The sequence below is a fragment of the Rhinolophus hipposideros genome (assembly GCF_964194185.1).
Source record: "Rhinolophus hipposideros genome assembly, chromosome: 23".
NCBI classification, from domain to species: domain Eukaryota; kingdom Metazoa; phylum Chordata; class Mammalia; order Chiroptera; family Rhinolophidae; genus Rhinolophus; species Rhinolophus hipposideros.
In genome coordinates, this window is record NC_138069.1 from 5,869,312 (window position 1) to 5,891,063 (window position 21,752).

A 21,752-nucleotide genomic window follows, 5' to 3' on the forward strand; every position below is an offset into this window, starting at 1 on the left:
TCCTGAGAGCAAGGTGTGTGTGTGGCACAGAAGAGTTTGAAATAGTGAAGCAACCAGTTCAGACGTGTGTTGTAGAAAGAGCCTTGGCTGTGAGTTGGGTGGACAGGGAAGCAGCCTGGGGGGAGGGGGAGGGTCCGGGGGAAGAGAGGGGTGGAAAGTGACATGGCAGAGATGGCACCCAGTGACAGGTCTCAGGGAGCCTAGAGTGGGGGCCCCGGGGGCTGAGGGGTGACATGAGAAAGGCAGGCTAGTTTGCTAGGCCTCTGGAATATACCAGCTGTTGCTTACATTGTCTTACACCATCCTCCGAGCAACCCTGTGAGGTGTCTGCAGTTACTGTCCTTTACTTTGTAAAGGAAAGGTTAGGAGATCTGATCACACAGCCACTGAGCCAGAAGCCAGGCCTGAAGCTTGGTGTACTGTCCTGGGACTGACTGGCACAGCCCCATTCACCAGTCAGTGCCCTGCTAGGAAGCTTGCTTCTGCCTGGTACCCTGATGCATGTGGACTGGTGTTGGCCCCATCTATGCAGGGCCTCTTGCTTCTTACTGGTACCATTCACCACCCTAGGGGGACTGTCATCCCAAGCCTGGACTGGAGAGGGACTGAGGAGAGGGCCAAACTAGGCCAGGACAAATCAGCATGCCTTGACCACCTGTCCCTTCGGGCTCCCTGGCATGAACATCTGAAGCTGTTGACGTTCTCAACAGGTCCTTGGGCCCATCCCCTTTAAGAGAAGAGAAGGATCTGTTGTGTTCTCTTGAGGACTCTGGGAAATGGGTGCAGGGCTTCCTGTTATTTTCATCGTGTCTTGCCAGAGTCTAGAATACTACCTGACGCATAGTGGATGGCCAACAAATGTTCCTCAGGCACTTCGTTCAGTCTCAACCAAATTCAGGGAGCAGCTGAAGATTGAAGTCTGGATTCACCTCGGATTCAGTTCTGGAGAGTTCGGGACAAGTCTGGGGCAGTCATCACAGGTGCTTGTAGTTGATGCCTAGGGAAGGCTGGGGAGCTAGACCAGGCAGGTCACCCCAGGAGGAAAGCAGGAGGAGTGTGTTTTTCTTTCAACCTAGACATCCCTGGCATATTAAACAGTGTCTTTCACTTCCACAAAAAATGTACTCTCCCACTTCTCTTGAACCGTGAAGCCCTCGGTCCATGCTTGGTTTCCATAGATAAAAGGGAGCAAGATCACAAAGGGCGGATGATGGGAGTTGCGGGGAAGGCTCCCCGCCTTCTCAGGGCAGCCGCCCTCAGCCTCAGCCAAGGGCTGCCGCACGGGAATGCGGAGCTGTGGCCAGATGTGCTGGTTTATCGACAGCGTCCGCAGATTCAGACTTGTATGTGAAGTCTGGTTTTTTAATGTTGGCAACTAAGTCAGATTTTAAAATTCTATTTAAAAAAGAATAAACAGGTCAAATCCAGTGTGAGCACAGCTGGGGCCCCAACATAGAGAAGAGGTAATCCAGGAAGCAGCAACATCTCAGCACTGGGCAGAGAAAGCAGGAGCTGCCAGAGGCCACGGACGAGGAGAGAACTGGGGGCTAGGGGGTCGGGCGGGGCAGCTGGCTCAGCCAGAGTGTTTCCAGAACCTGCCAACACTGTCAACCAGGCAGATAAGGCCGAGGAGTCCCCATGGCATTTCGCAACAAGGTGACATTTGCCAGATCAGTTTAGCAGAGAGTTGGGGCCGCTACCAGAGTTAGAGGAACAAGGGGGAGGTGGTGAGGATGTGGAAGGAGAGTGTGGACAAGAGAGTGCAGACAGCTCGGAGCAGGCTGGGCTGTGGTGGCTGGAGGACCGCTAGCAGCCCTGCAGCTGTGCGCCAAGAAGGGTGATGGGAGGAAGCTGGGAGGTGTCTGCCAAGGGAAGGTGGTTGAAGAAGGGGAAGCTCATACCGTGTTTCCCAAAAAATAGGACAGCCAGACCGTCAGCTCTACTGCGTCTTTTGAAGCAAACATTAATATAAGACCCGGTCTTAATTTTACTATAAGACCGGGTCTTATATTAATGTTTGCTTCGAAAGACACTTTAGAGCTGATGTCCGGCTAGGTCTTATTTTCAGGGAAACAGGAGAAGGGTGGATATAAGGGGAAAGGAGGATGAAGAGCAGAGAGCTGGGGACTAAACCTCAGGAAAGGTGCTCACCTAGGTGGAAGTAGAAACAAGCATGGGGTACCTGCTCTGAACGGTCGCCTCTGCCAGGACCCACAGAGCAATCACATAAAGAGTATATGTCATTTAATCATGGAAACACACTTAACAGAGATGTCATTAAGTGCATATTTCAGATGAGGGACCTGGGGCTCAAAAAGAAAGTGACCTGGCCAGAGCCACCCAGCCAGAGTGGCCTGGGTCTGCTGCTGCAAGGCTGCAGTGCTCCCACTGCGCCTCCTGGCTGCCCCCCCAACACAGAGCTGCAGGGATCACAGTGTTCCAAAGCTGGGGTGCGAGGCTGTGTGGGTGGAAGCCGTGGCGACTGGGAAATGTCCTTGTGTCAGGTAGGGGAAGCCATTAGCGCCCTTGGAGAGTGCAGCCTCCCCAGCTAAAGGAGCAGAGCCCATGGCAGGGGGCTGAGTGGGAATTGGAGAGGCGGTGTGTGAGAGGGGCTTTTTCCACCTCAGAGCAGCTAGAGCTCATTCAAAGTCAGCAGGGAGAGAGGCGGTAGAGGGAGAGGAACTGAGTACAGAGAACAGGCAGAAACTGATGATTCTGTTGCTGCCTCCTCAGTGCCAGGCCCTACGTGGCCTTGGAACACATACAAGGTACACACCACCCTGTGGACCCTTCCATGCAGCCCTGCTGTGGGAAGGGAGCTGAGGCCAGCCCCATGCAAGCAGGGAGCAGCCAGGGGGCTGGGATTCCAACCTGAGTGGGCCTGAGTCCAAAGCCAACCAAGAGTGGAGGTAGGGCTCATCTCCAGCTGGGGCGTAAGGGGGAGGTAGGGTTCCAGGGGCCCTGGTAGGACAAGAAGCTTGCTGGGAGCCTGGGGAGGACTCAGGAAGTCGGGCCACCCCTGGGAGACTGTGCAGTGGGGTAGCTACAGAGTGGTCAGGGAGGGCCCCAGGGTGGGTCTGGGTCTCCTGCTCAGCCTGGGGGACTAGGTCAACTCAGCTTTCACCCATTTCCCTTGCCACTGACAAAAATGACCGCTACTATTAAGAAGGACTCTTTCAGTGCAAGTCGAACTAGTTTAGCAGAAACAGGGAGAATTTATCTCATTTAACTGAGAAGGTTAACGGCTTCAGATCTGGTGGGATCTGGTACTCTGGGTGTTACCAGCAGCCTGTCTGCTCTCTCTCCATCTCTGGGCGCTGCTTTCCTAAGTGCTGTCTGTATTCTCAGGCGGCTCTCCCCATTATTGGGGAGACACTCCCCAACCAGCTCCAGACCCACATCCTGCCAGCTCAGCAGCCCCAGTAGAGGCTTTCTTAATGATTCCAGCAAAAGTCCTAGGGCTGACGCCCATTGGGCTGACTTGGGTCATGTGTCCATCTCTGAAGCAGTCCCTGGGTCTGACCCACTGCCCTGGATCACATGCTCCCCCCTGGAGCCTGTAGTGGAAAAATCAGCTGGAAGACAAGGGTAGGGATTATGAAGGAGAGACCCTCGAGCTAGATCCAACAAGATCCGGGCCAGAACAGACTGCTTTCCATAAATCCCCTCAGAGAATGTTCCGTGGTCCCCTCCCATGTGTCCCACCTCCTGCTTGTTCCTGGTCGCTGAGCAGGTCGCTGCACAGCCCGCCCCCCAAGCATGGGAGGCATTTCCCCCTTATCTGGGCAGGTCACACCCCAGTGCCCCATCCATCCTGCCCTGCCCTACATAACCCTTTGTGCCTGCCACGTGGCCTGAAGGACATCCCTGTCACCTCAGTGCCATCGTCCAAGATGTGCCTCTTACGTAAGCTCTCTTAATAAACTCTTGATATAATGCTGGAGTTGTCAGCCTTTTTCTTTAGTCTCTCAGGCCTGGGAAGTTTTACATAACGGAAGCCTGACCATGGACGTCCACTGCACTGGGCACTTTTCCTCCATGCCCAGGACTCCTGCGCCCGGACTCTTCCTTAGACCCTACAGCTGTAGCCTGAGGAACTACCTCTGACTAAATTGCAGGCCAGGCCAGCCCCTACATGTGGAAACGGGGGTGCTAGAAGGGGAAGTGGGAGAATATGTGGTATACTGAAGTGATGTGGGACAGACCTGGGTTCCCATCCAGACTTGCCACTCACCAACTGTGTGCCTCAGGGCAATCACTGCTCCTCTCTGAGCCTCAGCTATCCTATCTGTAAAATAATAATAACAGCCAACATCTCAATGGCATCTGTTATGTGCAGTTGCCATTTTAAGCACTTTCTAGATACTGTTTTAACATCCTCAAACAGACCCTATGAGGTAGGTACCATCATTATCATCCCCATTTTGTAGCTGGAAATGAGTAAGACAAGGAAGTTCAAGGAGCGAGTCTAAGGTCACATGGTTAGCAAGGTCTGTGGATTAGCAAGATCTGGGCAGCAATTGGCTTGTGAGGAGCAGAGCTAATGTGGGGAAAGTGGTTGGCCCAGTGCCAGGGCCCATACCTGCAAGGATGAGGGGGCATTTTTGAAGGTGTGCTTGGTAGGAACTTGCAGAGTCAGGGTGAGGGCAGAGAAGGCTCCACCAGCCTGTGCTAAAAAATAGTCCTGAGGCCAATGTGTCATCCTTGAAGCCTTCCCTGAGATGTGTGGGGAGCACAGAACAGGAAGGTGGGTGTGGGAGGGGGGAGGACCAGGCTGTGAAAAGGAAGGGAGGGGGTTCTTATTTTCCAAGCTTCCATCCAGTCACATTTTATCCTCACAACGTTATCAAAAAGGAAACTCAGAGAGGGAAAGCATTTTAGCCAAGGTCACACAGCAAGTGACCAGCTTCAGAACTGAATTCTCCCTCTTTGTTGACTTTTGCACTCTGGGGACCCAGAAACCACTGGACCAGCCTCCCAGGGTGTTGTGGGAGCTCACTCTCTGGGGGGGGGGGGAGACCACTGTGTTAGTGGCTTAAAAGGTGTTCAGTGCTGAGAGTAATGGACACCAAGTCCTGGTGGGAGGACCGCCAAGTAAGCACCCAGCACCCACCCACCAAAGCGGGGTGTGTGGCTTTCGGGGCTAAAAGGCGGCAGGCTCACAGAGGAGGTAGTGATCAATGGTTACCCCACTCCCACAGGTCGAAGAAACGGGACTAAGACAGGACCACTGAATTTGGCAATTTAGGGGTCACTAGTGAACTTGGCCAGAGCAATTCCAAGAATGGGGACGAGGGAGAGAGATTACAGATATACAAATTACAGGATGAAGACGTGGAGGGGGGATGAGAAGACCAACCAGAAGGGGTGGGCTCCAGGGCAGCCAAGCAAGCGACCCTCTTGGTTCCACATACAAGGCCTCTCTGAACCATCTTGGTAATTTTTCTATGAATCTAAAACTATTCCAAAATGAGCTTATATAAAAATATAGATGGTAAAGAGGGCGTGGCTGGAAAGAGGCAGGAATTGAGGGAGAGCATGCATGTGGGGCTTCTGTGTTGTGGATGTGAAATTGAGTGAGCAGGAGGCTGGGAAGGGGGCCAGGGAGGGGAAGGTGGGAGGAATTCTGAGCTGGGACAAGTCAAAGGAAGCAGGAAGGGGCTGAGACCCTAGATCTCCCCTTCAGCCCTGCCATGGGGTTTCCTCCCACCTCAGAATCCTAGTGACCTTGCCTGGGCCTTGCTCCAAGTGGGGGCTGTGGAGAAATTGCCAGGACCAGGGGTCCATGGGCATAGTGGGCACAGGCAGGGGTCTGTGAACTCTTTTGAGTTTTAAGAGGGTTTTCTTACTCCAAAGCGCTGGGAACCACTGCTGGAGATCAGTGCACACACTACTCTCCTCCTCTCTTGGCCAACTCAGAACTCAGAGGCCCAGCTGGACCACCTCCCAGATTAGACTAGGTAGTTAGCTCAGGTTCCATCACCTCCCTGGGAAGATGGGGGTGGCTTTGTAGGTGGTGCAAAAGGCTTCTGAGAGCTGGGGAGAGTTTCAGGGTCCCACCTCAGCAAGGAGCAGACGTGTTTCTGGAGGTATTGGCAGTGGTGCCCACTCTCCTGCAGGGGACTCCTCTGAGGCCCTAGTGCTTTCTGTGCTCAGAGCTTTGGGGCAAAAAAGTGCCAGGAAGCTGGTCCTGGAGGAACCCTTCCCTGAGTCTGCGGTTAGATGCTGCTACTTGAAGGAAGTCTACTTGGGATCCTCTAGGACGCCTGAGGCTTGGGAGTCAAGGCAAAGGAGTTCCTGGACTGACCCCATCTGAGAGGGTCCAGGAGGCTGCTGGTAAAGAAGGGGAGCTCAGCCTAGGGATGGTGGAAGAGGCTGGCCATACTGTGGTAATGAGCTTGGTTGGGGCTGGGAATGGTCAAGGAGGCAGGGATGTAGAGGTGTGGTTGGGAACTAGGATCAGAATGAGAACAGGATAGGCTGGCCTGAAGAGAGTGCAGCTAGGGATGGGGTGTGGGGAATGGGGGTGCATGCTAAGCATAGAGTTGGGAATGGGGCTGGAATTGGGGTTGGGAAAGAGATGGCAGTGGACAGTGGTAGGATGGACTGAATGGGCCTTTCCCAGGTGAGGTTGGGCAGCAGATGGGCCAGGGGTGGCTGATCTGTGAATTGGGTTTGGGTTCGGGGTTGGGATGGATCAGGGATGGGGGTGAGACCAGGATGGAGATAATTAAGCACCAAATGGGACAGGGTTGGATTGGAATGAAGTGGATTTGGGATTGGGACTGGGAGCTGATTAGAAGAATGAAGCAGGGCTTACAGAAGAGTTGGTGAGCTGGGGACGGGGACGGTTGGAGCTGGGGAAGAGGGTGAGTACCTTAGGCTGGGAACACGGTAGGTGAGGGTTTGGGACGCTGGTGCGATGGGCCTCGGGAGAGGAGGGGCAGGTTGGCCCGGGTGCGGACGCAGGGGCGGTGGGTGAGGGGCGCGGGGGCGCCTGGGGCAGGCCGGGAAGGGGGGGCAGGCCTCCCCCTGGGCCGGGCCCGGGCGGCGCTAGGACCGAGCGCGGAGGGACGAGCCGGGCGGAGCCAGCGCCCCCCGCCCCCCGCCGGCCGGCTCCCCTCCCCCGGCCGCTGGCTCGCTCGGCTCTCAACGCTGCAGAGGCTCCGAGGCGGCGGCGGCTGTGACTCCCTCGTTCCCTCCCTCCTCTGTCCGTCCGTCCGTGCGTCTGTCCGTTCGGCCTGGGTCCGGCCCGCAGTATGGCCGGCGTCAGCTTCAGCGGCCACCGCCTGGAGCTGCTGGCGGCGTACGAGGAGGTGATCCGGGAGGAGAGCGCGGCCGACTGGTGAGCCCCCGCCCCCGCCCCCCGGCCCCTTTGTCCCCGCGCCGCCGCCGCCGCCGCCGCGCCTTTGTTTCCACCCTGCCCGCCGCACGGCTGCAGGGAAGGGAGGGGGCGACCCCGAAACGGTGGAGCGGCCGGGGAGGGCCGGGAGGGGCTGCTTTTGTGCGCGCCGGGGAGGGGCCGGGCGGGGTGCTGCCGGTCCCGAGCGCCCCGAGGCCGGTCCAGGCGCGCGGTATAAGCGGTGGCCAGACGCGGGCCGGAGAGACGCAGGATCTGGACGTGTGGCCCCGGGCCACATGGTCCTGCAGGAGCCCATCCCCCGTCCTCTCCCTCGCCGGGGCTCAGGGGACAGGTGTGCACGGGGCGGCCAAGGGCACCTTCGCTACCTTCTAGCTGGCGCTGACCGGGCGGGGACCCAGCTAGCGGAGCCAGCTCAGCCTGCCTGGCCCAGCCCCGCCGGCCGGCCGACCACAGCACAAAGGAACGCTAGGGCGGGGGAGGAGCAGAGCGGGCTGGGGGCCGAGGCGCCCCGCCCACCGGGGGGGCCTCTCGGAGTTGGGGTGTGATGGAAAGACGTTCATTGCACATGGCAACCGCGCAGTGACTCCTGTTCCTCTCAGTGGTCGTGGAGGAGACGGAGATAAAGGGGATTGTAGGTACTGGGCAGCTGGGCTGGGAGATGCCAAGGGGGCCAGCTGGGGACCCTGGGAGGAAGCCCTCAGGCGCACACGCGTGGAGGGAGCCCCTAGAGAGGGATGAAGGTTGAGTAGATCCACTGAGCCCTTGGCCCCATCGCACAGTGACAAGGGGCTCTCGGCTCCCTGGTGGGGGAGGAGCTGGGCTGCCCTCCTCTCCCTCCCCAGCTGTTGTCTCCAGCTCTGGGAGGGTTGGACCACCTGCTCTGAGGCTGGAGTCCCCAGGGTGGTAGGAAAGCCAGGGGGTTCCAGACTGCCCCATTCAGGAATCATACTCCCAAAAGACTCTTCTCTTGAGGCAGGTACCCATTCTGTTCCCAGGCCTCTTCTCCCCCTGGCAGGCAGGAAATTGAGGCACAGAGTGAGGGCAGGCCTGAGGGACCTCACTTGAGCTGGCCTTACCCTCACCCTGGAAAGGCATTTGGGAAGGGACACTGATCTGGGGGCTGGAGGAGGGGACAAGTGGTGAGGTGTCCCTGCCACGGTACTGCAGCACTGGCGGGCAGCCAGACCTGGAGGGATGGACCCGGGAGACAAGCTCTCATGTCCTGCAGGTCAGTCACAGGAGAGGCCAGCACAGGCAAGTGGGAAGACGGCCCACCCATTGTCCCAGCCCTGCCCCTGGGGGCTGAGATTATGGGAGAAGTCCAGGGCAAGTGGCTGGCTTGGCCTAGTGGAGGAGCTGGCCTTGAGATACGATGGGCCCTCCCTGAAGAGGGGCAGGGTCCATCATAGAATGCCCCCCTCACCCTCAGTCTGGGGATACTGTCTACCACCACCCCATCGGCCCTAACCCCCCAAAAGTAGAGTTCTGGAGGTCCAGTGCGGGGCCACACAACCACTGCTGGCCCACGTCCTCCTCAGCAGAGGGCTGGGCTCCCACCACGCAGCAGCACCCATGTGGCCAGAGTGAGTTATTCATCACTGGCGTGCGTCACCCCATCTGGGTGTGTGTGAGGCACACACAGATTCACACAGCCTCGCACATGCACACATGTATTCACTCTCAGTGGCCTAAGTAGCATTTTGTAAAAAGGGTGTGAGGATCATGTCCTGCTGCCAGCTCTGAGCCAGGGGTGCCGTGGGGTCCCGGGACTCAGGCACAGACCCGACTCTAAGTCTGGAGGAGGCTATCTTGGGTAAAATTGCTGCCTGAGCAAAGGAGGCTTGTCATTGCCCTCCGTTATCTTGCCTCTAAGTGGGGCGGGGGAGCAGGAGGGGAGTGGCCACTCCTGTGGCAGGGCGTCTGAAATGGACCACGGTCCAGGTGCTGGGAGCAGGGAACCCCAGAAAGTTAGGTTGTGTAGTGGGAAGAGCGAGTGTTTCCCTGGATGTGACAGACTCACTGTGTGACCACACACGAGTGCCTGCTCCTCTCGTGTTCTTGAAAACAAGGAGACTCAACCATATCTGGGACACCCAGGGCCCGTCTAACTCTGATACCCTGAGAGTGTGATCGTCCTGAGGGGTCCACCTGCCCTCAGCCTCCCACGTTAGCTGACTCCAGCATCTCCTTGGAGCTCCAGCTCCCAACTCATCTCAGTCCGGTTTCTCTGGCCTAGATGGTTTTTCAGTGTTAGTGCCTGTATCATAGTTACCTACTGGGTGCCACTGTGGGCTGGACACTGGACCCAGAGAATGAAGTGTGTTGATTGAGTCAGACATCCTGCCTCCGCGAAGCTTAGGTCTGAGGCAGTGTCTGTCTCCAGGACTTAGAGCTGGTGAGACATGTAGATTCCTGGTTCCCCCCATTCTGACTTCGTGCGGTTTCACCAGCTCCCACTGCCCAGGCCGAGGCCAAGGCATGCTCTGCTGTATTTGAGAAGCACTGGTTCAGTGAGATCTGCTGCAGGCTTAGATGCCTTTTTCCATCCCTGCTGGGGTGTGATAATCCCTGAGGAGGTGCAGCTCAGGACAGGGCACAGCTTCCTAGGGAACTGGCATTGGGGCCCCGAGGGATTTCTGCCAGGGGTGGGCATGTGGTGGAGAAACTGGTCTGGCCTTTTTGTGACAGGAATCACATATGCAATGGCTTGAGGGTGGAAAATATCCAGAACTGTGTTTGGCATCTGCGAGCCGTCTAGTGTGACCCGAGTGTGTGGTGTGGATACAGAAGGTCTAGCTGGAAAGGCAGGCAGGTGGGGCTCAGGGTTGAAGGCCTGCTGAAGCCTTTGAACTTAGCTATGGTTTCTGTCATGTCAGTGGCTGGAGCTGAAAGGTGGCTGGAAGTGGGCAGGCAAGAGTTGAGGATGGAAGGGGCAGGACCTGTGCAGCAAGGGCCCTTAGAACTTCTGCGAGGCTAATAGTCACCCCTGGGAGGTATGTGTGTCTGGGAACCAGGGTCTCAGAGTTCTGCCTCAATTTCTCATTTTTGGAATGGGAAGGGGCAGACTTTGCTTCTCTGAGGGCCCTTTGTTCCCAGTGATGGGTTACAGCAGCAGGACAGGTGGTGGGACAGCTGTGCTGGGAAGCAGCTGCCAGCACTGGGGCCCAGGCAACAGTTGGACCAGGAGCTCTGGGCCTCACAGCCCACCTGTGTCCCTTTCCAGAGGGAGGGGTCCCGGAAAGTGTGTGTGTGTGTGTCCTCCCTCTTCCCTCCCTCCTTCCCTCTCTCCCTCCTACCTTCATTTCCTCATCATACCTTCACTTTCCTCCTTTCTCTTCTCTTCCTTCCTCCTTTCTCTGACTCCCTCCATCCCTTTCTCTTCTCCATCTCCCTTGTGCTCCCACCTCCCCTCCTCTAAGCCCCTAGCCTCCTGCGTTGGCAGTAAGAAAAGGGAATCTTGGGGGAAGGGGCTGAGCCCTCTGGAGTCTTCTCAACAGGGCCCTTCTTTCTTGCCCCAGGCCTGTCCTCCCAGGGGGTCCTTGGGAGCAGACATCTCTGCCTTCCTGTCTGTGGAATGGATGCTGTGCCACTGCTGCCTGGCGAGAAAAAAATCTAGGGAGGAGGAAGGAGAAAGGCTCCTAGGAGAGTTTTCTGGTGATGCTAAGGCAGAAGGAAAGGCCAGCAGTCCCAGGAGGCCAGGGCTTCAGCTGGGACAGAGGTGGCTTAGGAGCTAGAAGGCCAGAAGAGTGTGGTCACCCAGGCGCCAGAGTCTGGGCAAGAGTGAGCAGGTGACCTCATCCCCATTTCAGAGAGGAGGAGATTGAGACCTAGGGCGGATCCCTGGGGTCCTTTGTGTTCAGGAGATCGAGGTTGGGATGGGCCAGTCATGTGCCAGTTGCCGAGTTGCCATGGTTACCAGGGGATGCCCTGAGCAGAGTGAGCACCAGGTTCTCTCCTCCCCCTCCCTTGCTGTGGTGGGGAGGGGCAGTGGGTACTGAGGCAGCGCCAGGTAGGTTCCTGGCAACAGCCAATGGGGATGAGGAACGTGGTATCCAGGGAACAGTAACCAAGGAACCGTTGCCTTGGAATCTCCATCTCACACCCGCTTGCTGGATTGTAGGCTGCCAGGGCCATGGCTCTGAGGACACGACACATGGGCAGTGATTTCTACCCCCCTCCATTGCTTATTCCCCACCTAACCCAGGCCCCCTTCCCCCTCCAGTTGTCAGTCGGAGAGTGCTCAGCCAGAACCCTGTCCTATTTTGCCCCCTCTGTGTCCCTCCTCCTCCTCCGTAGAGTCATCCCCACCCCAAATTGGCGCCTGGGCCCTGACAGTTCTGAGCTACCCCTCCCTCTCCCCAGGGCTCTGTACACATATGAGGATGGCTCAGATGACCTCAAGCTTGCAGCGTCAGGAGGTAAGAATTCCAGCCATTCCTTTGCCTTCCTCTCCCGCCCCCTCCTCCTGTTTTCTTCCCCACCCGCCTGGCTCCAGGCCACCTTCTCTCGCCTCCATCCAGCAGACCCACACTTATCTGGCAGGGGTCCTTCTTGGTCATCCCTCAGATTCCCCAGGGTGGGGAGGGAGGGAGCCTTGTTTCCTGTTGGATTATGAGAAGCCAGCCTCAGAGAGGGACAGTGACTTGCCCAAAGTCACATGGGGTAGGGGGTCCAGCAGGGATGGCCCAGACCAGCCCCACTTTCTCCTGAGCCTGAAGTCTTTATTTTACCTCACTGGGCACTAGTACCTCCTGAGACATGAGGATGTGTGAAGAACAAGCAGTTTCTCAGTCCTACCCGAAATCAGGCCCTGGGGGATTTAAAAGCAAAGCTAGTGCCTGCACCCCACTCTCACACCAACAGAACCCCAGGGTCCTGGGGGTGCCTGCAGACCCATAAGGGGAGTCTTTCCTATGGGTTCCAGGCCCTTTGCAGGGTAAGGGGTCAGGAGACAGGAGTCCTGACACCCTCCTGATTCCCCTAGATGGGGGCTTGCAGGAGCTCTCGGGCCACTTTGAGAACCAGAAGGTGATGTACGGCTTCTGCAGCGTCAAGGACTCCCAGGCTGCTCTGCCAAAATACGTGCTCATCAACTGGGTATGCAGCTGTGGGCAGGGAAGGGAGCTGAGGCCCCAGAGCAGTCACTCTCCACCCTGCTCCACCTACTGATAACACTGCAGAGAATCCCACGAGACCCCTGGGAAGGGAGCTGGGGGCCTCAGGCTGCTGTCCCCCCCACCCCCCGTCTTTTCATAACAGCCTCTTTGTTGGGTACATTGCAGGTCGGTGAAGATGTGCCTGATGCCCGCAAATGTGCTTGTGCCAGCCACGTGGCTAAGGTGGCTGAGTTCTTCCAGGTGCGAGTGGGGCCGGGGCCGGTCAGGGCGGCACCAGCCACCTAGGGCAGGGTCAATATGAAGGTGGTGGTAACAGGAAGGAGCCATGCTGCCTGAACACACCTTCTTGCTGCAGGGTGTCGACGTGATTGTGAACGCCAGCAGCGTGGAAGACATAGATGCGGGCGCCATCGGGCAGCGGCTCTCCAACGGGCTGGCGCGGCTCTCCAGCCCTGTGCTGCATCGACTGCGGCTGCGCGAGGATGAGAACGCTGAGCCGGTGGTCAGTGTGTGCCTGGGACCAGCTGGTCTCGCCCAGGGCTCTGCCTGCCCCCACCCTCTCTGTCCTCAGACTTGCTCTCTGAGCTCATGCCACGCCATTTGGTTCTGCAGGGCACCACCTACCAGAAAACTGATGCAGCTGTGGAAATGAAGCGGATTAACCGCGAGCAGTTCTGGGAGCAGGCCAAGGTGTGGCCCCGGACCCCAGCCCGCAGGCCTAGCTGACCCAACCCCACGGGCGGCTCTGGGCCTCTCCCCAGGTCCTTCCTTCAATAGTGTGTCCCATTCCACGCGCTCCCCCACCTGAAGGCGAGACATTCCTGGCGGGCTCACCCTATTTCCCAGAACCAGTACCTCTCCAGCCCTGGGTTGGGGTGGGCAGGAGGAGCAGGGGGCCCCAGGCTCAGGGCCTACACTGCCTTGGCACGGGTGGTTGCAGAAGGAGGAAGAGCTAAGGAAGGAGGAGGAGAGGAAGAAGGCCCTGGATGAGAGACTCAGGTTTGAGCAAGAGCGGATGGAACAGGAGCGGCAGGAGCAGGAAGAGCGGGAGCGGCGCTACAGAGAGCGCGAACAGCAGATTGAGGAGCACAGGTGGGCCAGCACCGCCCCGTCACAGGCCGCGCCCCGGCCAGCAGGTCCACTTGGGCCTGTCCTAAGGGCTGTATGCCGGCTTATCTTTCCAGGAGGAAACAGCAGACTTTAGAAGCTGAAGAGGCCAAAAGGCGGTTGAAGGAGCAGTCTATCTTTGTAAGTTCTTAGCCAGGGTTCTCAGTCTCCTGGTCAGGGAAATGAGGATGGTCTTTGTGCTCCTGGGCCTTTGTGCTCCTGTGGGAAGATCAGTGGCTTGAGGACAGTGCTGGGCATTCTGGGTACCTTTGCACGGAGTGTGATGGAGTGTTAGGCCTGCCACTCAGTCACGTGGAGTCTGACCCCTGACTTTGGAAAGAGACCTCCTTGGAGAAGCTTATACTTTAGACAAAAAAAAAAAATCTATCTTCATCCAGATCCTCGCTGACCAGGCTCTCTTGTCCCCTCCCAGCAGAGCCTGAGTGGCTCAGTGTGGATTAGACATGCTTCCTGCACTTAGGAGGCTCAAGAACTGGTCCTTATAACCCAGTGCTGCAGAGTCACACAAATGAATCTGGCTGGTGCTCTGAGCGCCTGATACACTGTGTGTATAGTGTCTCCTTCAGAGCAGACTCTTGTTCCAGGGGTGCTGTTGGAACCTCCAAACATTGCGGTGTCCCATTGGACCTGTGAATTGACCCTTTAAAATCATGTTTTGAATGGAACTTTAAGCATGGTACAGTTTAGGACAGGAGATGGGTGATATGTGGGTGATACTCCGGGCCACACCCACAGGACACTGGGAGGGAGGAGGCAGGACACTCTGCAGACACTGGCATTAAGTGGCTATCATAGGTGACTCCAATCACATCAGCTCCTGGGCAGATGAAGATGATGTGTGTTTGATAAGCTCTAGCCACAGTTATTCATTCAACAAACCCCAGCCACCTGCCATGTGACAGGTGTTAGAAACATGGTGAAGAATAAGATGGGCAAGGCCTTTTTAAAATTAATTGATGAGTTTATTTTTAATTGTGGCAAAATACACCTGACATGTACCATCTTAGCCATTTTTAAATGTACACTTTAGTGACATTCAGTATATTCACATTGTTGTACAAACATCATCACTGTTTATCTCCAGAATTGTTTTCATCTTCCCATGCTGAAATTCTGTACTCATTAAACACTAACTCCCCATTCTCCTCTCCCCAAGCCACTGGCAACTGCCAGTCTACTTTCTGTCTCATGAATTGTACTCCTCTAGGTATCTCATATGACTGGAATCATACAGAATTTTTCATTTGGTCACTGGCTTATTTCACTCAGCATAATGTCGTCAAGGCTCATCCTGTGTCAGCATGTCCTTCCTTTTTAAGGCTAATACCACATCCATTTATCCATTTATCCATTCGGAGTAAGGGCTTTTTGAAAAAGGTTTTTATGGGAAATTTCACACACACATGCACACAAAGTAGAAAAGATATATAGTGGGTCCCCTGAACTGACGGCTTATCTCCACCAATGATCAACATTGCAGGCAAAGTCTTAAGGAATTTAAATCATTATTTTATAGTCCCATCTGGCCCTTTAAGTGTGGCTCATGTGACAGTGATAGTAGATGTTCTAGCAAGTCCGTGTGATGGTCTTACAAGTAAGTTCAGGTTCTCTAAGGAAGGTCCCATGTGAGAAACTTTGGAATTTAGAACTATAAAATGCTTTCTCTTAGCTTAAGGAGATGTTCTGCTTTCTCTCCCCTCAGAACTGCATTCCTTGTCCGAGTTCCCTTTCTGTCTGGGCTGCCAGGGAGCTCCCAAGTATTTGCAGATGTTCAGGTACAGCAGTGCTGTATACCCGTACGGTTAGGATATTGATCTCTCTCCTACCCACAGCTTCAGTGATTTTGACCTCGTTGGTAGTTAAAGCTTTTGTGGTATGTTGCCTCTGGTCTTTTTTCCGAATAAGGCAGAGGAACCTTATACCAGGCAGAGGCAGAGTATCCACAAAGGCTGGTGGGGTGTACATCTATGAGAAGGCAAGGAGCCTGACTGGAGCCCAGTGGGCTGAGAAGCAGGAGCAATTTGGGAAGAGGGAGCAAGGTCACAGGAATTTAGACTTAATTCTGGAAGACACGAAGTTGTGGTTGGAGTGACAACCTTCTTAAGGGGGGATACTTTGAATGGTCCTTCTCCTAATGCACCCTGACAGAAAAGTTTTCAGTTCTAGGCTATGTGCTCAAAAACAAAGGAGCCCTGTTACTTCACCACCGTACCTGCAGCTTTTTCTCTTCCCCTCATTCCCTCCTGTCTCATTTGCCACAGGAGCAGCAGGGGACACTGATTAAGAGGCTTTTGGTGTAGTAGTGAGTCCAACTGAGCAAACTTGTATCAACTCATCCTTGTGCTGGCCGCTCACGCACAGACCTGAGTTCTCGTCTCTGTGTCACCCACAGAGGGGGGTGATGATTCCAGAAACAAGACATTTCTCAGTATAATCTGGTGTGTGCCTGGAACACCTTGTGGGGACTCAGAGAAACGACCTGAATGGGCCAGCGACCTCTTTCCCAGGAGGCAGTACACAAACAGGCTGGAAGCAGGAAGAGTTGGAGATAGGGTGGGGCTGAGGCATTTGGGGAGGGAGAGGGTGTCATCAACCATGCCAAATGGAATGGAATACATGTTCCAGGAATGGCAACTATGTCGTGCTGCTGATTATGTCTACATCTCACAGAATGTGGGTGGGTCAAGGTGGGAGGGGGGTGTTGGGAGAGGTAACAGGCTAGGTCAGGCAGCGGCAGGGGATTGTGGGCCAAGCCAGGGGCCTGACCTGTCTGTACTCTTCGGGTTGCAATCTCAAAACAGCAAGTGAAGTGAGCAGGTGAAGGACAGTAGGGAGTGGTGGAGACTGTGACAAACTGGATAGATTACACCTGGTGTGAGGTTGGCTGCAGCATATCTCTGGTCAATGGCTGCCTTGGGGCTTATGGGCCAGTGTTGCCAGGACTTCTGGCATTTTAAGAGAAATTGGAGATCCCTATTTCAGTATGAAATTTCCTAATTCTTAAGTGGAGGCGACTAATTAACGTGTTTTAAAAACATACAGTGGTACCTCGGTTTTCGAACGTAATCCGTTCGAATTCTGAAACGTTCGAAAACCGAGGCATGGTTTTCCCATAGAAAGTAATGCCAAATGGATTAATCCGTTCCAGACCTTTAAAGTCAACCCCTAAAACTGCAAATTTAGCATGAATTTTACTATCTAATGATACCATAGATCCATAAAACTTACAGCGTTCGTAAACAGAAATGTTTGTCAACGGAGACGTTTGAAAACCGAGGTACTACTGTACTGGCAAAACAGAAGCCATGTGTGTGCGCCATATTCAGCCAGCTCTCACTGTGGCTCATGAGAAACCCCTGAGGGATTTTAAGCTAGGAAAAATCATAGTCTAATCTGGATTTTAGAAGGTCCTTTCAGGGCGTATAGAGAAGAAATGAGGGGAAGAGAGCACAGAGGCAGGGGACTAATGAAGCTTTGGTCATGACGCCAAGATCCAGGCAGCAGTGATGGGGGCACAGTTCGCTGGGTGCTGGGGTAGGAGGTTCAAGAAGAGTTGGCTACAAAGCAGGGAGCACTCCTGGGTGGCCTTTGGTGCCTGGTTGGATGGGGTGAAGGAGCAGGCGGAGCTGAGCTAGGTGCCCAGGCACTTGTTCAGGCTAGAGATGAGGTAGCTGAGAGCCTTATGGATGGAGAGAAGGAGCCGAGTGATGGTGGTGAAGGGAGCCGATGTGCCACCTCCAAGCCTTTTCCTGCCAGATCATGGAGGCAATATGGGCCTATACGAAGGCCAGAGCTGCTGGTGGAGTGGCCCAGGAACTGTACCTTTGGTTTTCAGGGTGACCAGCAGGATGAAGAGGAAGAGACCCAGACAAAGAAGTCAGAATCGGAGGTAGAGGTGAGAGCTAGTGGAACAGGGCAGGTGAGGCCAGCAGGGGCTGCCTCAGTGGGGCCCAGCCTGGCTTTGACCCTTTCCTTGCACCTCCAGGAGGCAGCGGCCATTATTGCCCAGCGGCCTGACAACCCACGGGAATTCTTCAAGCAGCAGGAACGGGTCGCATCGGCCTCTGCAGGCAGCTGCGATGTGCCCTCCCCCTTCAACCACCGACCAGGTAGTCCCAGGTCCCATCCCCAGCTAACCCCCACTCCTCAGGTTTTGGCCTTGAGCCTTTTCGGCGCCCTTTCTTGGAAGGGAAGCCTTGCCCAAGGACCTTTGGAGACCGAAAGGTTGTTCATCAAGTGTGGTTCCATCCACTGCCTCCCAGGTGGCAGGACTGAGAAGGCTGGGTTTGGGGGAGGTCGATGTTGGGCCTTGGCTGAGCAGTGGGCCCCGCTGGAGGCCATCTGGACAGCTTTGGCATGGGCAAAGGCGCCCCCTGGCTGTAGGGAGTGGAGTGGCCTTGCTGGGGTTGAACCAAGCCCTGCCTGAGGGCTGTGGTGCATGTAGGGTGAGCTGGCTCGAGCCTGCACCCATTTTCCCTGTCAGGATTCTCCTTGCAGCTTCTGCCTCCCCCAAAGCACCCTGTTGCTGGCCTGAGTGTTTGCTCCCATGTGTGCTTGGCTTGTGTCGGGGCTCTATAGTTGGGACAGGCTGTCCCACGGTGTGTGCTGCACAGAGGCTGGCTGTGTGGGGCAGGCTCCTTGCTGTGCGTGGCTGTTGCTGATGGGAGGCTTGACAGCTTGAGGCTATAGCCCAGCTTGGCTGAATGTGCACCCGGGCAAAAGGCAGCTTGGACATCCAGGGCCAGCCCTGGGGGCGGGTGAGACCTTGGGGCCAGGGTGGGGGAGACTGACCCTCTCTTGTCCTCTGTCTGTCTCTCTCTCTTTCTCTGTCTGTCTCTCTTGGCAGGTCGTCCGTACTGCCCTTTCATAAAGGCATCGGACAGTGGGCCTTCCTCCTCCTCCTCTTCCTCTTCCTCCCCTCCACGGACTCCCTTCCCCTATATCACCTGTCACCGCACCCCAAACCTCTCTTCCTCCCTCCCATGTAGGTAGCAGCCCCAGGCCTCGGCAGGGGGTAAGGAGGGCCCCGCTTCCCAGCAGCCCCCCGCCCTCACTCCCCCAGCCTGATCACTGATCTCTGGTGTTTGTCCCCAGGGCAGGTACTGCCTGCCTCTTTTCCCTGGCTCTGAAGGGGCACTGGCCTGGCTTACAGGTCTGGAGTTGTGGTCTGGCCCCTGGGGGGCCTGGGGAGCTCCCAGCCTCCATCCAGACTCCAGAGAAGAGGTGCTGGCCAGGCCCCAAGGTGGATGATCCTGGTCCCACCTGGCTCCTTGGCCCTCACTGACCAGCTTGGGGGTTTGTTCCACAGGCAGCCACCTGGACAGCCACCGGAGGATGGCGCCCACCCCCATCCCCACTCGGAGCCCATCTGACTCCAGCACGGCCTCCACCCCTGTCTCTGAGCAGATTGAGCGGGCTCTGGATGAGGTTACGTCCTCGCAGCCTCCACCACTGCCACCACCACCGCCACCAGCCCAAGGTAAGTGAGGGGCCCTAGCTGCCCCAGGCCTCTTCCCAGTCCCTGTGCTGGAAACCCCACGTGGCCATGGTAAGAACTCCCAAGGAATCTGCGCCACCCATCATCCAGACTGCACTGTCCTGGAAGTGGCAGTCAGACCTGTCCTCTGGGCCTCAGTGTGTGTCTCTCTCTGGAGTGGGGATCGGGCCTTCCTCCTAGGGCTGCTGAGCAGCTTAAAAACAGTAGGTAAAGAGGCAGCAGGGCCCGCCGGGTGCTGGAGGGTGCATGGAGCATTTAGTGGAGGTCTTCTTTCCGGAGTGTCATTTACTCCTCAGTGGGTGGGCCGGGTAGGTAGGGTGGCTGCCCAGTGCCTGCATCCTTCCCTGAGGAAGCTGGTCACATCTGTCTCCTCCATTTGTGTTGTAACAGAGACCCAGGAGCCTGGCCCTGGCCTGGATAGCGAGGAGACCAGTAAGGGGGCCAGAAGTGCAGCCCCTCAGGCCTGGGCGGGCCCCATGGAGGAGCCCCCTCAGGCACTGGAGCCTCCCCGGAGGCAAGGCGGCCCCACCGAGGACTTGATATTCATGGCGGCTCCAGAACAGGCTGTCCTGGCTGCCCCTCTGGAGCCTGCCATAGCTGACACCGCTGTAGCAGACACCCTGGCTGCTGCTGCCACTGAAACCTACATTGCTGCTGCTGACACCGCTGTTGCCAACACTGTCACCTCAGCCAGCCTCATTGACCTATGGCCTGGCAACGGGGAAGGGGCCTCCGCACCCCAGGCTGAGCCTAGAGCCCCCACACCACCCTCGGGTGCTGAGGTCACTCTGGTGGAGAGGCCCCTGTTGGATGAGGTGGCTCAGGAGCCACTGCCGCCAGCAGGTGAAGGCTGTGCCAGTCTCCTCAATTTTGATGAGCTGCCTGAGCCGCCAGCCACCTTCTGTGACCCAGAGGAGGCAGTAAAAGGGGAGCCCCTGGCTGCCCCCCAGGCCCCTGTCCTGCCCTCTGCTCTGGAGGAGCGGGATCAAGAGTCGGAGCTGGAGCCTGAGCCTGAGCCACACCTGCTGACCAATGGCGAGACCACCCAGAAGGAGGGGACCCAGGTGGGGCAGGGCAGCCTGGTGGGAGGGGTGGGAGTCAGGACTTGAGCAGGGGACTGACCCTGCATTTTCAGGCTTGCAGCAGTGACCCCCTTTCTCTGTGGTCCACATTATTGGGGGGAAGCTCCATTCCATTCCCCATCCCTGGGCCAGCTCTGCTTTTGTTCCCAGGGTAGGCATTTGTTTCCCTGGCAACCAGGGATGGAATCACTGGTTGCCAGGGAAACGGGCTCAGGCCTGGTAGGTCAGCTCAAGTCTTGCTGGGTGGGACCCAGAGACTCGGTGCTTTCCTCCTACAGGCCAGTGAGGGGTACTTCAGCCAATCACAGGAGGAGGAGTTCGCCCAATCAGAAGAGCTGTGTGCGAAGGCTCCGCCTCCTGTGTTCTACAACAAGCCTCCAGGTAGCACTGGGATGATGGGGTGGAATTAGGGTAGGGGTGCTGGGTTCAAGTGTGGACAGGCACCACCAGACGCTTACATATCTGGCACAGCTCCCAGGGGTTGGAAGACATGGTCGTGGATCTGCTGTCTTATCTTCTAATTCCTCTCCCTTCCCAACACCATAGAAATCGACATCACCTGCTGGGATGCAGACCCAGTCCCAGAAGAGGAGGAGGGCTTCGAGGGTGGAGATTAGCAGTGGCGCCTGCCCTCAGGCTGCCCTTGCCAAGGCCACCCACCCACGCCAGCCTCTGGCCAGATGGCCTGCCGCGCCTGCACTGGAAGCAGCTCCGCCTGGCACCCATTCCGGATTCCGGCCCTGGCCGGGAACTTGGCCGCTTCCCTACCCACAGGGCCTGACTTTTACAGCTTTTCTCTCCCTTTTTTTTAAAAGTTGATAGGAGACTTGTACAGTTGACTGTTTTTTCTCCCGTTGGTAGTTGAGACGCTGTTGCAAATTATACCCCCTCCCTGCCCGGTCCAGATTGTAGCGCTTAGTCCTCCCCGCCCACTCAGCCGGCCGGGTTGGAGGCCTCACCCTGCTTGGGTTCTGGCATCGGGGGGATCTCGGGTGGGAAAATGTCCCCCCACCTCTTTTCCTAGTTTTATGTTTCTTGGAAAAATATCACTTTGTATTCTTTGTCCAGGGCTTCAGATATTTTGCACGAATTTGAAAACATGGCAATAAATGGCTCGTGGGCTCTGGCTCCCTGGGACCCCCTCCCCGCCCTTCTCTTGACCCCTACCCACCCGGCCCAAAGGAAGTAGCAGGCCCAGCTGGGGCCCCTCAGCTTCCCAGCCCTTTCCTGCTCGCCTCCTGCTGGGCGGGTCCCAGGCTGGAGGCCTTAGGCGCGATTCAGGACAGAGCTATGGGTGGGGCCAGGGGCTTTGGTGGCCCCGCCCCAACTCCTCCCTCTTTGCTTGGGTTCCTTTTTCACATTCAGTAACTGTTTTTTGGAAAGCACAAACTTATGTAACGGGTCGTGCTCATGTCTGTTAATAAAGAAATCCAGATCCCTTCGGGCCTGCTGCTCCGGGCCTCCAGGGGCGGATCTGGGGTGGGCCGCCTGCCCGGACCCCCATTTCCAACTCCTCCCCCTCCCAAGGCCGCAGAGATCACCCTCACTGTGATCTCATGGACAGT

At 56.5% G+C, this 21,752-nt stretch overlaps 1 protein-coding gene across 2 annotated transcripts; it reads left to right on the plus strand.

The window, feature by feature from the left end:
- Positions 1-7,100: 7,100 nt before the first annotated feature.
- DBN1 (drebrin 1) lies at positions 7,101-21,329 on the plus strand. 2 transcript variants are annotated; one of them, XM_081036077.1, is made up of 15 exons: positions 7,124-7,345; positions 11,726-11,781; positions 12,348-12,460; positions 12,646-12,720; positions 12,836-12,982; positions 13,093-13,170; positions 13,421-13,572; positions 13,665-13,728; positions 17,444-17,503; positions 17,594-17,717; positions 18,455-18,592; positions 18,917-19,087; positions 19,496-20,169; positions 20,466-20,568; positions 20,734-21,329. In XM_081036077.1, the coding sequence occupies exons 1-15, from the start codon at positions 7,260-7,262 to the stop codon at positions 20,802-20,804; spliced, it is 2,112 nt and encodes a 703-aa protein (XP_080892203.1). In that variant the 5' UTR covers positions 7,124-7,259; the 3' UTR covers positions 20,805-21,329. The 2 variants fall into 2 exon arrangements, with proteins under 2 accessions (XP_080892204.1, XP_080892203.1); XM_081036078.1 differs by lacking the exon at positions 18,455-18,592 and having other exon boundaries at positions 7,101-7,345.
- Positions 21,330-21,752: the final 423 nt, after the last annotated feature.